General features: G+C 48.7%; 1 protein-coding gene across 2 annotated transcripts in view; it reads right to left on the bottom strand.

Moving 5' to 3' along the window:
* The window catches only part of LOC309653445 (CD99 antigen-like), a 32,780-nt gene extending 29,812 nt beyond the window's left edge, over nucleotides 1-2,968 (bottom strand). Inside the window, exon 1 of one of the 2 annotated variants that reach the window (XM_082448156.1) lies at nucleotides 2,818-2,968. In XM_082448156.1, coding sequence (XP_082304282.1) covers nucleotides 2,818-2,884 — 67 coding nt within the window. In that variant the 5' untranslated portion in view covers nucleotides 2,885-2,968. The remainder of the gene's footprint in view (nucleotides 1-2,817) is intronic. The other variant, XM_082448155.1, reaches the window with a different exon arrangement.
* Between the last annotated feature and the right edge of the window lie 11,426 nt (nucleotides 2,969-14,394).

The raw sequence follows: 14,394 nt of genomic DNA, 5'->3' as shown, positions 1-14,394 counted from the left end.
GGATGCCAGGAGCTCCCCTCCCCCCAGTGACAACCAGAAACGTCCCCAGACATTGTCATATGTCCCCCTGGGGGACCAAGTCATCCCAGGTTGCAAACCACAGCCATAGGTAGACAAATAGATGGATGGATGGGTGGATAGAGAGACAGATGATTGATATTACGTCTCCATGCTCGGTCAGGGTTTCTCAGCCTCAGCACGACTGACATCTGGGGCTGGAGGACCCTCTGATGCGGGGCGTCCTGGGCACTGTGGGCTGTGGAGAAACATCCCTGGTCTCCACCCACCACATGCCAGGAGCACGCCCCCTACAGTTGAGACAACCACAAACATTTCCAGACATGGCCGAGTGTCCCTGGTGGCGGGAGGAAGCAGTGCTTTACTGAAAGCCGAAGTTGCCTCTTTCCTTCTAGGGCCCCTGCGTCTCTCCACGCCACACTATCCCACGGGGATTTCCAGAAAAACCTGGGAACACAAGAGCCCTGAGTCCCAAGGCCTCGGAAACCAGGCCAGTGCTATCTGCACCCCGATGAAGATCTACCCCTGACTCAATGGGCTTCTGCAGCCAGAATGGAAACGAAGCCAAACCCCGATTTCTATAGGGAAGCGTGTTCTGAACTTCAGCAACTCGAAAGCAAACTTTCCTGATAAAACCCCGTTTGTATCTCAGGAACAGTCCGTTCCCTGCCTCGGACCCCAGAAGGATCCGGCGGGGGAGGGGGAGGCGCCCTCCAAGAGATCAGCGTGTATGAAGGCTCTGTCCTCCCTCTGCTATTTTGGGGCGAGGCTGCCTCTCCACCCCCCCCCACCCTGCAACCCGGAGTAGCTGGGAGCAATCTGCATAGAAATCAGGCAATTCTAGGCTAATGGTGCTCTGGGTTTTTTCTAAACATTACACATTTTTTATACAGGGTAGAATATAACCTGTATGTGAAACCTGTTAAAAAACAAACAAAAAACAACTGTCACCAGAGACAGCTTCCAACTCAGCCAAACCCTCACACTGGCCAAGACTGTGTTCTCCACCCCTGAGTTCTTGAACTGTGGGACTGTCACCGTTCTTTGGCCCTGTGTCCTATCTGCCTGATGAGATGTTTCCCTTCCCCCAGCAGATGGTACCTTCTTGGGCGACCAGAACCCCTTGTGACCCATCTCCCTTGGGGCGTGGCACACAGTTAAGGGCTCAGAGGGGAATTAACTCATGAAACATGAATGAAGGTGTAGCCAGGGGGACGCACGAAAAATTCTCGTGAGCAGGTGTGACTCAACCACACAGCAGGAAAAACAAAAACAAAAACAAAACTAATGAAGAACTCTGTGGTGAGGCAGCTAGGTGGGATTTAGGGCAGGAAAGAGAGAAACAGGAAACCCATCCCAGGCCCTCCCCACCAAGCTGTAAACTATTCCAAGAGGTCCCCATGGATGAGACTGAATTTTTTCTAAAGCCTGCAACGAACACACACAACTTCTAGAATACATGGCACACATTTTAAAAATGCAGATATCAATTAGCAAATCCTCCCTAAAATAAACATCAGGCGGGGGACCAGGGCTCAACATTCAACCTCTAGCGCTGAGCTGGAAATTTCCAGGTAAACACCAGGCCTTCTCTGTCCTGTGTCTGGTTCCTAAAATGTGTCCACCACCGATCAGACCACTCCTGAAAGACACTGCCCTAGTGGCTGTCCACTTAAAAATAACCATATAAAGGAGAGAAAACAACCGTTAGTCGGAGAAACCTGTTTTTTAAGCCACGCCCAGCAGGATCCCAACTTTCCTTTTAAAAGAGAAGAGAGAGAGACAGGAAAACAGGATCTCAACTTCCATTTTAGAAGGAGAAAGAAAAACGCAGGCAAGAACCAGAAAGAGGCCAGGTTGGCTAGGGAGTGTGGGCGTCCCGGGCGTCCTGTCCTTCTCCGGACACTTTTTTGGGTGCAGTTTTCCGAATTATCTACTCGGACACACGGACGATCCGCTGAGAATACGTGTCCCTTGGCGGCGCCGTTCTGCACCCGACCGCGCGCTCGCCTGAAGTCCCCGCGGCCCGGACACCCCACGAGCTGCTGGGCGTTTCTAGAGCTCCGAGTTTTTCCTGCCTTCCTCCCCGTTTCCCGGGTTTCAGGCTCCCCGGCCGAGTCCAAATTTAGTCCCGGGCCGCAGGGCGTGGCGCCCGGAGGCGGCCACCGAGCGCCCGAACAAAGACGCGGTGCCCGGGCCCTGCCAGCGCTCTGGCCGGGGCGCGGGGCGGCCGCAGGGGCGCACACGCGCGCCCGGGAACTGAAGGGAACCCCGGGGGGAGGGCAAGGGGGACTCGGGCGCCGCCGCCCCACCCAGGGGCCTCCCAACTTCTAAGAGTCTGTGAATCTGAAAACAAACGCTGACGTTCCGCCTGCGGAGTGAGTCCAAAGGCGCCCGGGCAGAAAGCGGGGAAGAAAGGGTAAGGCCGCCTCCTTGGGGCGTTGGCCACCCGTTGGCACAGCGGGTCCCTCTCGGCGGGAAGGAGGGCTCGGGGGTCCCCGGCGCGTCCCCCTCCACGCGCCCCCCCCACACACAGTGCGCCCCCAAAGTACGTCCCTCGCCATGGGCCCCCCAAGGTGTGTAGGCCCCGCACAGCGCGCCCCCGAGGTGCATCCTCCCCCAGTGTGCCCCCCAAACTGCGTGCCCTACGCACTATGCCCCCCGAAGTATGTCCACCCCACACGGAGCGTCCGTGCCCCAAGGTTCGACCCCCTCCCGCGACCCTTCCCTGGGGCCCCGACGCGGGTCCCCAAGCCAGGCCCGCGCCCCCGTGAGCCCCACCGGCCGCCGCTCACTCACCCCGGGTGGGCACCTGGGTGCCAAGCAGGCCGAGCAGCAACAGCGCGAGGGCCACCCGGCGCGCCATGGTGCGCGCCGCGCCGCGCAGGGTCTGTCCCGGGAGTGGCGCGCGGACGGCGGCGGCGGGAGGGACACCCCCCGGGGCGGGGCCGGGTCGGGGTGCAGCGCGGTCGCCCCGCCCCTGCCTCAGCCCTTCCCGCAGGCGACCGCCCCGGCCCAGGTCTCCGGGGAGCCGCAGGGGCAGGGCGCGCGCGCGGGAGGCGGGGCGAGGCCATTTCCTCCTGATCCGAAAGTGTACGGCCGCGTCTCCACCCTTCCACCCTTCTTTAACGGGGACCCACCCCCCCGGGCGGCCTCTCTAGATAACGGAGTGAAGCACCCCCCTCCGGGGTCTGCTAAGGGTGGACCCCCTGCCTCGGGTGCAACAGCCCGCGGTCCCCAAAGTCCAGTCTGGAGTAGCAGAGCGCAGAGCACGGGTAGGGGTTTTGGGGCGCAGGGCCGCCCTTACTCCCCAGCCTGACCAAGGACCTCCTTTGCAGGAGCCTCCGCGCTCCGGAAACGTCTCCCCGCCGAGCCGGAGGTGGGGAGGGGTGGGACATGTCTCCCCTCCCCCATCCGAGGCAGCTGGCGCCCAGGTTGGGGTGGGAGGGGCATCTCTGGCGACAGTCACAAGCCACAGCTGCAGTGTGGGTGCCCTTCCCTGTCCCAGGCTTCACAATGTTTTTTAAACTAAGATATTAGCTTAAAATTCTATCCGTGTTCCTTCAGGACACTGGAACGAAGGTGTCAGACCGAGAAATAGCCCTGAGTCACATTCCGAGATTCTACCCTCCCGACCCTACCGACCCTACCCATCCAGGGCCAGGTCCTACCCATCATGCCCCTCCCGCTCCCGGGATGACTCAGGGCCCCTCCTCCCTGCCCTCCTGACACCTGGCCTAACGCCGCCATCTGCCGCCATACACAACGGACACGTGTACCCCCTGGGTCAGACACACATCTGGCCAGAGGTGCCTGGACCCACACCCCAGGGCCCCCAGACTGCTTATCTTACAAGACCAGCAGTCTGAACAAACACACCTGGACCCAGGGAGAAGGTGGTTCTTTTTCTTGGCCAACTGAAACCCCAACACATGATTGTAGTCTACAGGCAGGAAGGTAATGGAATCATTTCTGGGGGAAAACAAAAACCAAAAAACCTGCCTTTGAAGTGTCCCTTCTTGTAGCTAACCTGGGTTGACCACTCAGCCAGAGAGCCCCCTACCTCCATGCAAATTTCTCTGTATATCTTTTTCTACCCCTCGCTTTTCAGCCTTGACTCTGCCAATGACCACTTTCCCTTTCCCAGACCACAGTCTTGGAGCCCATAGAGGGTATGGACCCTGGGCAGTTGTAAACAAGAGGACCTCCAGGGCACTTCTGAGTGAGGAAGGGGATGCTGGAGCTGCTGCAGCCATTTTGGCACCTTGAGGTAAGTCAGCCCCCCAATGAAGCACAGATAAAAGAAACCATGTGCTTCCTGCCAAGGTCAAATTCCAAAGACCCTTCCTTGGGAACTTTTCAGTTCACCCCAGTTACCTTCAAAAGAAAGGCCCTACCTGGCAAATCTCCAACCTCTGACAATTGAGCTGTACCACGGCTGACACTTTTCTTTTCTTAGAAGCTTCTGGAGGCTGTGTGCATTTGGTCACTGAGGGGCTAAGTCCCCATCATCAGCCATAACCTTAGGCACCATTGCTCTCTGAATGCCAGGCCTGGAGGTTTTTTATTTATGTCCCTACAGAGGCGCATTCTGAAGACTTCTGTAATTTATTAAGATGACTTTTGGCTACTTTTCTTTTTTTTTTTAAGTGCTGCCTTCCTTAGTTCAAAATAAAAATTTCCATAACATCATGCAGATGCTTTGGCTTCAAAAAGCTCTAACTTCCAGAATGAAAATTAAATTAGTCGAAAAAGCTTCCTCACTTGTATCCAAACACCACAGAACCCATGTGAAGTCCATAAGCTGGGCTGGGAGCTGGCTGGATCGCATTTGGGAACAGGCCTCTTGCTCCGAGTGGGGAACCCTGGAGAGTCATCAGTTAGATGCATTCAACTGTAACGTGCTTAATACATAATGAACTTGGAACCTGCCTTCACTGATCACTTTAATTGTTGCTACCAAAAAAACCCCCCAGAAAACAAAAAGGCTCACATGCTCCCCAAGCATCACGGAGCCTAAACTGTCAGATGTTTGCCTGAATTATTTTTCAGGAACTTGGGTTCAGCTGTGTCCAGTTTGAGCTCAAGCCGGGTAAGACTGGTCAAGACTACAGACCCTCCAACTGGGCATTTATGAGAGTTCACTTGATGACCTTTTCACATCCCAGGGCCAAAAACTCAACCCTCAGAACAAGCCAATGCCAACATTTTCTGAACAATGGTCCCATGAAGAAGCCTGGACCTTAGTTGCACCTTCGCAGAGTGACGATCAACTCACTTTTTTCTTTTTTTTTTTTTTAATTTTTTTTTATTGAAGTATAGTTGATTTACAGTGTTGTGCCAGTCTCTGCTGTACAGCAAAGTGACTCAGTTATACATAAATACATATATATATACACACACACACACACACATTCTTTTTTTAATATTCTTTTCCATTATGGTTTATCACAGGACAGTGAATACAGTTCCCTGTGCTCTACAGTAGGACCTTGTTGTTTATCCATCTTATATATATTAGTTTGCATCTGCTAACCCCAAACTCACAGTCCTTCCCTCCCCCAATCCCCACCCCACTGGCAACTACAAGTGTTTTCTCTATATCTGTGAGTCTGTTTCTGTTTTGTAGATAAGTTCTTTTGTGTCAAATTTTAGATTCCACATATAAGTGACATCATATGGTACGTGTCTTTCTGACTTACTTCATTTAGTATGATAATCTCTAGGTCCATCTGTATTGCTGTAAATGGCATTGTTTCATTCTTTTTCATGGCTGAGTAATATTCCATTGTGCATATGTACCACATCTTCTTTATCCATCCATCTGTCGATGGACATTTAGGTTGCTTCCATGTCTTGGCTATTGTAAATAGTGCTGCTATGAACATAGGGGTGCATGTATCTTTTGAATTATGGTTTTCTCTGGGTATATGCCCAGGAGTGGGATTGCTGGATCATATGGTAGCTCTATTTTTAGTTTTCTGAGGAACCTCCATCCTGTTCTCCATAGTGGCTGTATCAATTTACATTCCCACCAACAGTGTAGGAGGGTCCCCTCTTCTCCACACTCTCTCCAGCATTTATTATTTGCAGACTTTTTAATGATGGCCATTCTGACCAATGTGATCACCACATTTTTTTCTTATCTTCAGTCACCTTTCCACACACTCCCCACACCTCAGCTTTGCCCCATAAATACCCTAAGCCCTTCGCCTTCAGGGAGGCCAATGTGAGATTTCTTCTCCTGTCTTCTCACCTGGCTGCCTCGTGAATAAACCCTTTCTCTCTGCTGCAAACCTCAGCATCACAGCGTTTGGCTTGCTTGGTGTCAGGCAAACAAACCTGGTTCAGTAACACGTGCATTATACTGGTTGAACCACAGGACGTGACCAAGGTTGGACCATTTTTGATGGATGCAAAGGGCAATTCTGTGTTTCAGCGTTACCCTTGGTGACTCCCCATCTTAAGCTGGGACTTCGTCTATCTCTCCAGTTTTTAACTGCTAATTCATCTGACTTTGGTCCATTCATAACCTGCTCTCCAAGCCAGATATTCATGCATATGTATGTATTTCCTCTAAAACACACACTCACACGCGGCTTAAACAACAGACATTTATTTCTCACAGTTCTGGAGGCTGGGGGTCTGAGATCGTGGCGTGGGCAGATTAGTTCCTTGCAAGGCTCTCTTCCTGGCTTACAGATGGTCACCTTCTCACTGTGTCCTCACAAGATGGAGAGACAGCTCTGGTGTCTCTTCCTCTTCTTATAAGGACACTAATCCCATCACAGGGACCCCATCCTCATGACCTCATCTAACCCTAATCAACTCCTAAAAGCCCCTCCTCCTAACACCATCACCTCGGGAATCAGGGCTTCTACATATGAATTTTTGGGAACACACACACATTCAGTCCATAACAACCTCCATCCATCAAGAATATTCTTTACAACAGCAAAATAGTAGAAACAAACACAACAAAAAACAACTATAGACACTACAGGAAATCAGTGTGTACTGGGAAACTCTGCAGCCATTTGAAAGCATCGTAGAAGAATGTTTAATGATTTGCAAATACTCGTAAATCTTAAAGGCAGAGCCTAAACCAATGCATGTTCTATAGAAACTCTCTACAAGTAAGTGAAAGTAAATAGCAGGATACACACTAAACCTTTAGTAGGGATTAGTTCTTATATTATGAGGGATGTTTTGGTGTCTGTGTTTTCTAAATTTTCTGTACTGTATTATTTTTGAATAGGAGGTAAATGTATTTTAAAATTGTAAGAGTGGAAATTTGGAGAATGTCCTATAGTGTGGCCTAGTTCAGGAAGGAGGTCCTGGAAATATGATGGTAATTTAATAGGATGGAGTCTGACCTCCCCTCTCACCCCTGGACGTGGAAGCAGTGAGAACAGACAGAAGGACCATGGGAAGGCTGAAGTCCAGAAAATATATGAGCAGAGTGCCCTCCTGGAGTTGGCAGAAAATATCAAGTACTGCCAGTGAGAAAGAAGAGGCTCAAGTTGCATTCCCAGAAGCAGAACCTGAGATGGGCATTCTTGTGCCAACAGGTTACGGAGGGAGAGCTCCCGGGAGGAGAAAGTTAGGGAGGCTGGCCAGGACGGGGGCAAGAGCTGAGCAAGGAGGTAGTGTCAGCTGGGGATGAGGCTTACCCTGACCCTGCCGGGCACACTGGGGCATGGGATGTATCTCCTAGAGGCCAGAGGGGCTTCTGTCCTCCCCAGTCATCAGTCGTTGGCCAGGCACTGCCTTCAACCCTAGGAAGGGGGTATATGGGCATAACCTTTAGGGTGAGGTGATTCATCTTCAGGCCAGGACCGTTCTGTGAAGAAGGGGCAGTTAATAGCCAACACTCATAGCTGTTGGCAGTCAGGTGTCCAGGCCTGGGGAGCATCAACAATGTCCACTACATCACCACCCGCAATAAAATCAAAGCTCCGTACTGTGGAAGAAGGGATAAAGGATATGGGATGGTCAACTTGAAGTCTCACACGTACACAAAGTGGATGGCAGGAAGAAAGGAAGCTAGTAAGGAAGGAAGGATATATGGATGGATGGATGGATGAATGAGTGGGTAACAGGTGGATGGATGGCTGTTGGATGGATGGGTGGATGGATGAGTGGGTATCAGTTGGATGGATGGAGGGATGGATGAATGGATGAATGGATAGTAGGTGGATGGATGGATGAGTGAGTGGATGGATGGAAGGGTGGGAGGATGGAGGGAAGGAAGGTCAGATGGATGGAGGGATGGAGGGATGAATGTTATTAGCACCTGGCCACACCGAATCATGTCCACCAGACTTTCTCCTGATGTTTAAATTATTCTTGGGTAGTCAGCCAAAATTGACAAATTTGCAATCTGGTGTATATTCAGCCAGTCTGCTACCCTGAATCAGATCAGCTCTAGTGCCCTTTCAAGCTTAAGGCTTTAATCTTCAAGCCTGGGCAGCACCTGACCCGCTGGCCTTTGGCAGTCACCAGGGCCAAGCCCACAAGCATTTCCCTCCTCCAAGCCCCCACCTACACAGCTACCTGCCCCCTAGAACTTTATTTCTTATTGTCAGCATTTCTCATTGGTAGGAATCATTTTTTCCCTCATCTATCTGTCATCGAGCTGATGTTAGAAAATTGAGACTAAAAAAATGTATATAGGAGTGTTTGAAATAGTCTTTAATTATATCTGAAATATTGGTGCTTCTTAATATAAAGAGAGTGTATCAGGGAAGAGAAAAAAAAAGAAAAAGAAAAAAGCACAAGTAGAACACTAGTATAGCCAAAAGTCACAGGAAATGTTTCACAGTCAAATCCGTAATTTTTTCCTGTTTAAATGCCACTGACTGGAAATGATCATGAGTAAGAAATACTTCATTTTTGGTGGTACACACAAAAAACAGATGCCAGCAAGCAAGTCCATGTGGCTTTAATTTTACATCTGAGGCCATGTCAGGAGTGTAAAGTTGTTGGCTAAGACTCTTCCAGAAAGCTGGAAGCCAAAAGAATGAGGTCAAACCCCATGTGGATGGGACTTATCCAGCCCAGTGAGTGCTAGAATGGAAAAACAAGATGGTGGAAGGAGGAATTTGCTCCCCCTCTGCTTAAGCAAAGACATCCATCTTCTCAGCGTTCTCAGGCCTTTGGACTTGGATTGACAACACCACCAGCTCTCCTGGGTGTCCAGCTTGCAGACAGCAGACTGTGGGACTTCTCAGCCTCCATAACCATGAGACAATTTCTTTCTTTCTTTCTTTTTTTTAATGATTTATTTAGCTCCTTTGGGTCTTAGTTGTGGCACGCGGGATCTTCATTGAGGCATGCGGGATCTTTCTTTGTGATGCGAAGGCTCTTCATTGGGGCGTGTGGGCTTCTCTCTAGTTGTGACGTGCGGGTTTTCTCTTCTCTAGTTGTGGCACGTGGGCTCCAAAGCACGTGGGCTCTGCAGTTGTGGTGCACGGGTTCCAGAACGTGTGGGCTCTGTAGTTTGCAGCACGCGGGCTCTCTAGTTGAGGCGCTCGAGCTCAGTAGTTGTGGTGCACGGGCTTAGTTGCCCTGTGGCCTGTGGGATCTTAGTTCCTCAACCAGGGATAGAACCTGCGTCCCCTGCATTGGAAGGTGGATTCTTTACCACTGGACCACCAGGGAAGTCCCTAATTTCTATAATAAATCTTCTCTTATACGTATGTCCACATATCCTATTTTTTCCGTCTCTCTGGAGAACCCTGACAAATACAGAGGGTGATGGAGAGAGAGGGTGATGAGGATGGAGGGTGATAGGCAGGAGGTGGTCCAAGAAGACCTATGTGAAGACACAGGTGGCCTCTGAGGCCACACGAATGAAGTGGAGGCTGCAGCATGGAACAGATTCTCCCCCCAGAACCTCCAGAAGGAATCAGCCTCACTGACCCGTTGATTCCAGATTTCTGGTCTCCAGAACTATGAGCAAATGAATTCCTGTTGTTTTTCAGACACCTCGTTTGAGGTAATTTGTTATGGCAGCCCCTGGAAACGCACACAAAGATCAGACCCGTGCGGACAGTCTTTCCCATAAAACAATGATGAGTCCATGGTCTTAACGATATCCTCTCTGCACTCACATGCCTTTCTTCACATCATCGTTTTTGTGTGTGTGTGTGTGTGAGGGAGGGTGGAGAGACACAGGACAGTCAGAGGCAGAAATAATTAAGGGACACAAGTGTCGTTTTGGGTCATTCTGCTGCACTGTTGATCTGTCCTCTATCAAGTTTCTTAGGTGCAAGCAAAAAATAGAATTCTGAATGATGTTGCAAAAAAAAAAAAGGAATTTGGATATTTGCAGAATTGCTAAAAGAGCCGGTGGGTGCCCAGATATGAAATGTTTATATGTTTATAATCTTGTATAATCCCCTTGCCTTGGGTGTGGGTGGGATCTGAGATGTGCTTCTAACCCAGAGAATATGGCAAAAAGGATGGCATGTCCCTGCCATGATTACACACGATGTAGCCTTCTTAGCAAGAAAAGCTCTATTCTCATTCTCTCTCTCTCTCTCTCTCTCTCTCTCTCCTCTAGTCACTGGCTTTGGCAAACCAAGCTGCCATGAGGTAAATGACCAAGATAGAGGAACTCACATGATACAGAAGGATCGGTGACCTGAGAGCTGCTTCCAGCAAGATACTGGAAACATCAGCCCTGCCTGCAGCTGCTGGGAGATGAATTCCACCAACAGCCTCAAACTCCACAAGAAGTGGACCTGACCCCAGCTGAGCATCTGATGAGAATACAGCCCAGCTTATCCCAGGATGGCTGCCTGCTCAGACCCTGAAGCAGGAACCCAACTAAGCCAGCCTTGGACTCCTGGCCCAACAGAAACCATGAGATAACAAATGTGTGTTGATTTAAGATGCTAAATTTGCACTAGTTAGTTATGCACTATCAGAAAATGACTTCAGCTGGAGAACCAGCCTTGGGACCCTGCAGCCAGGAAAAGGCCCCCAAACCAAACCCCAAAATTGGCCTGTGAGGATATTTCTCTGGGCACCACAGCCCCGGGAACTCAGCCTTGCTGTCCCATCTCTGCCTCTGGAGAGACTGACTTCCAGCTGTGTCTCGAGCCCCCCATGAAAAGCCTGGGAACAGATGCATCTGGTCACAGACCCCAGGATTCAGGTCCCCTCCTCCAGCTGCAAGGGAAGCTGGGAAATGTCTTCTGAGGTTGCTTCTGCGCTGGGGTTCACGGGGAGGGGAGTGGCCCAGATGTGGGAAGGTTGTCACCATTCTGTTCAGCCCGCCATGAGCAATGGGCTTCACGAAACACTTCTTCTCTTTTTTTTTTTTTATATTTAATTTTGTAAATTTTTATCTTTTTAAAAAAAAATTAATTAATTAATTAATTTACTTTTGGCTGTGCTGGGTCTTCGTTTCTGTGCGAGGGCTTTCTCTAGTTTTGGCAAGCGGGGGCCACTCTTCATCACGGTGCGCAGGCCTCTCACTCTCGCGGCCTCTCTTGTTGCAGAGCACAGGCTCCAGACGCGCAGGCTCAGTAGTTGTGGCTCACGGGCCTAGTTGCTCTGCGGCATGTGGGATCTTCCCAGACCAGGGCTCGAACCCGTGTCCCCTGCATTGGCGGATAGACTCTCAACCACTGCGCCACCAGGGAAGCCCATGAACCACTTCTTAATGGCCCTTCATTCGCTAGGACGTGTCAAGGCGTCACTGAGCCATACTCCACTCAGCAAATTCCTTCGCTGTCACCCCTGTGAGTGCGCCATATAATCTGTTTTTCAATGTTTCGTTTAAAATAGGAGGTTCCTTTCTTCAAAGGTCAGAAGAATAGTATACGCTTGTAAACTCAGCCAGTCTTGTTTCATCTATTCCTCATCTCACCCTGGATTATTTACAAACAAATCCCAGACATCATAAAACTTCATCTGCAAATATTTGAGTAACTATCTCTGAAAGTGAAATTTCATATTTAAAAACTATTACACCCTAAAAATGATCAATAAATATTTGAGTATCTCTGAAGGTGAAATTTCATATTTAAAAACTACTACACCTTAAAAATGATCAATAATTCACAATTTCATCAAATATCAAGGCAGGGAGTATCTTTACCCTTTGTCTTAAAATACTTGGATTACAGTTGGATTGCTTAAATTGGGATACAAAGAAATCCCATAAATTGTGAAAAACTAAACTAAACTAAAATAAAACAAAATAAATAAGAACAGTAGAATAGAACAGAATAAATAGAATAAAAGTGCGACTAAGAATAAAATAAGAATAAATAAGGTAAAATAAATAGAATAAAGTAAGAATAAAGTAGAATAGACGAGAATAAGATAAAACAAATAAAAATAGAGGTACTTCCCTGGTGGCACAGTGGTTAAGAATCTGCCTGCCAATGCAGGGGACACGGGTTTGATCCCTGGTCCGGGAAGATCCCACATGCCGTGGAGCAACTAAGCCCGTGCACCACAACTACTAAGCCCGCGCTCTAGAGCCCATGAGCCACAACTACTGAGCCCACGAGCCACAACTACTGAGCCCACGTGCTGCAACTACTGAAGCTCATGTGCCTAGAGCCCGTGCTCTGCAGCAAGAGAAGCCACCGCAGTGAGAAGCCCATTCACCGCAATGAAATGTAGCCCCCGCTCGCCGCAACTAGAGAAACCCCGCGCACAGCAACAAAGACCCAGCACAGCCAAGAAAAAAAAGAAAAAATAGAAGAGAACAAAATAAAATAAAATAAGATAAGGTTCCTCATCTCGCGGGACAGGTGAATCTGCTCTGTTAATGTTTTCAACACGCAGCCCGTCAGGAACCGTTCGTTAATAATCGCACGTGGAGAGCACTCCAGCTGCCGTGCTTATTTGCCTCGAAATTCCGTTTCCCATCTCAACACTCCCTCGGCTTAGACTATTTCGGGGCCTCCCACATGTCTTTGAAGGGTCCCCAAGTTTCAACCAACTAATGGCCCTAAAAATCAGTGTGAGCAAAGGCGACTTTTACTCAATGAAAATGAAAAGGACACCCATACACTTTTTCATTTTCTAATGACGAATTAGACTTTTTAAAAAATGGGCCATCCAGCATCTGGAAGACATTTGGTATCACCAGCCACGTAAAAATCACATGTCCCTCGTCCTCTGGAGCTGGCCTGTCTGGCAGTCAATGTGCTCTGGTCAGGGTGACACCGGGTCACGACACGCCCTGAGAGAAAACACTTGCAAAGTCAAGGAGGTGGGTGTGTGTATGGGTGGGGGTGTCTTCCAGATTTGATTTATCTGTAGTGACAGCGAAGGCAGCCGAACACCACGAACTCCTTTCTTTCTGTTTGCAGTTACAGGCAGACCTCATTTTATTGCACTTGTAAGATAGAGCAGTTGTTTTGTTTTGGTTTGGTTTTTTGTAACACACGAAAGCTTTGAGGCAACCCTGCATGTTTTTCCCAAGAGCATTTGCTCACTTCGTGTCTCTGGGTCACATGTTGGTCATTCTCACAATATTTCAAACGTTTTCATTATGTATAAAATAGATAAACAGCAAGGACCTACTGTAGAGCACAGGGAACTCTACTCAATATCTTGTAATAAACTATAAAGCAAAACGATCTTAAAAAGTGTATACATACACATACATGTATATATATATACACATATGTATATATAAAACTGAATTACCTTCCTGTATACCTGAAACTAACACGGCATTGTAAGTCAACTATACTTCAAAAGAAGTATTTTTTTTTTTAAAGAAAAACATTGGTAAAACTTTGCATTTTACCTTATCCAGGATAATAAACCAGTTCCAATTTTTAAAAAATTCAACTGAGTTGATTGTAAAGGTCTTTCTGGCTTGACTTAATGAGTCATGAATTGGGCAACCTCCCATCCAGCAGATAGAAAGGAGCTCCAAGGAGCTGTACACAATGAAACACTTTGGCAGGTAGAAGAGAGCAGGGCAAGGAAGTTAGACCAGAAAAACAGCGGATTCGGTGTGGCAAGGTCACTTTCCTTCAGGGGACAGCAGGGGCCTCTCAGGCACATTCCCTCTGTAGGGCTCACCACGTGATTCTTTTTTTTTTTTTTTTTTTATTGAAGTAAAAATCACATAATACAAAACATACTATTTTAGCCATATTTAACCGCACAACTCAGTGGCACGAAGTACAAGCCCACAGTTGTATGACTCTCACCGTCCTCCATCTCTCGAATTTTTCACCTTCCTAAACCGAAACTCTGTCCTCATTACACGCTAACTCCTCCTTCCACGTCCTCACCCCCTCCCCCGAAACCCGGGCCCCTGGCATCTACCCATTTACTTTCTTGATTGACTGGTTTGAGATTCCTTTCTGGGAGAGACCAACAGTGTAATTA

The sequence above is a fragment of the Balaenoptera physalus genome (genome assembly GCF_965194825.1).
Source record: "Balaenoptera physalus genome assembly, chromosome: Y".
Taxonomy (NCBI): domain Eukaryota; kingdom Metazoa; phylum Chordata; class Mammalia; order Artiodactyla; family Balaenopteridae; genus Balaenoptera; species Balaenoptera physalus.
Note: the sequence above shows the minus strand (reverse complement) of the source record. Positions and strands in the feature narration are given on the sequence as shown.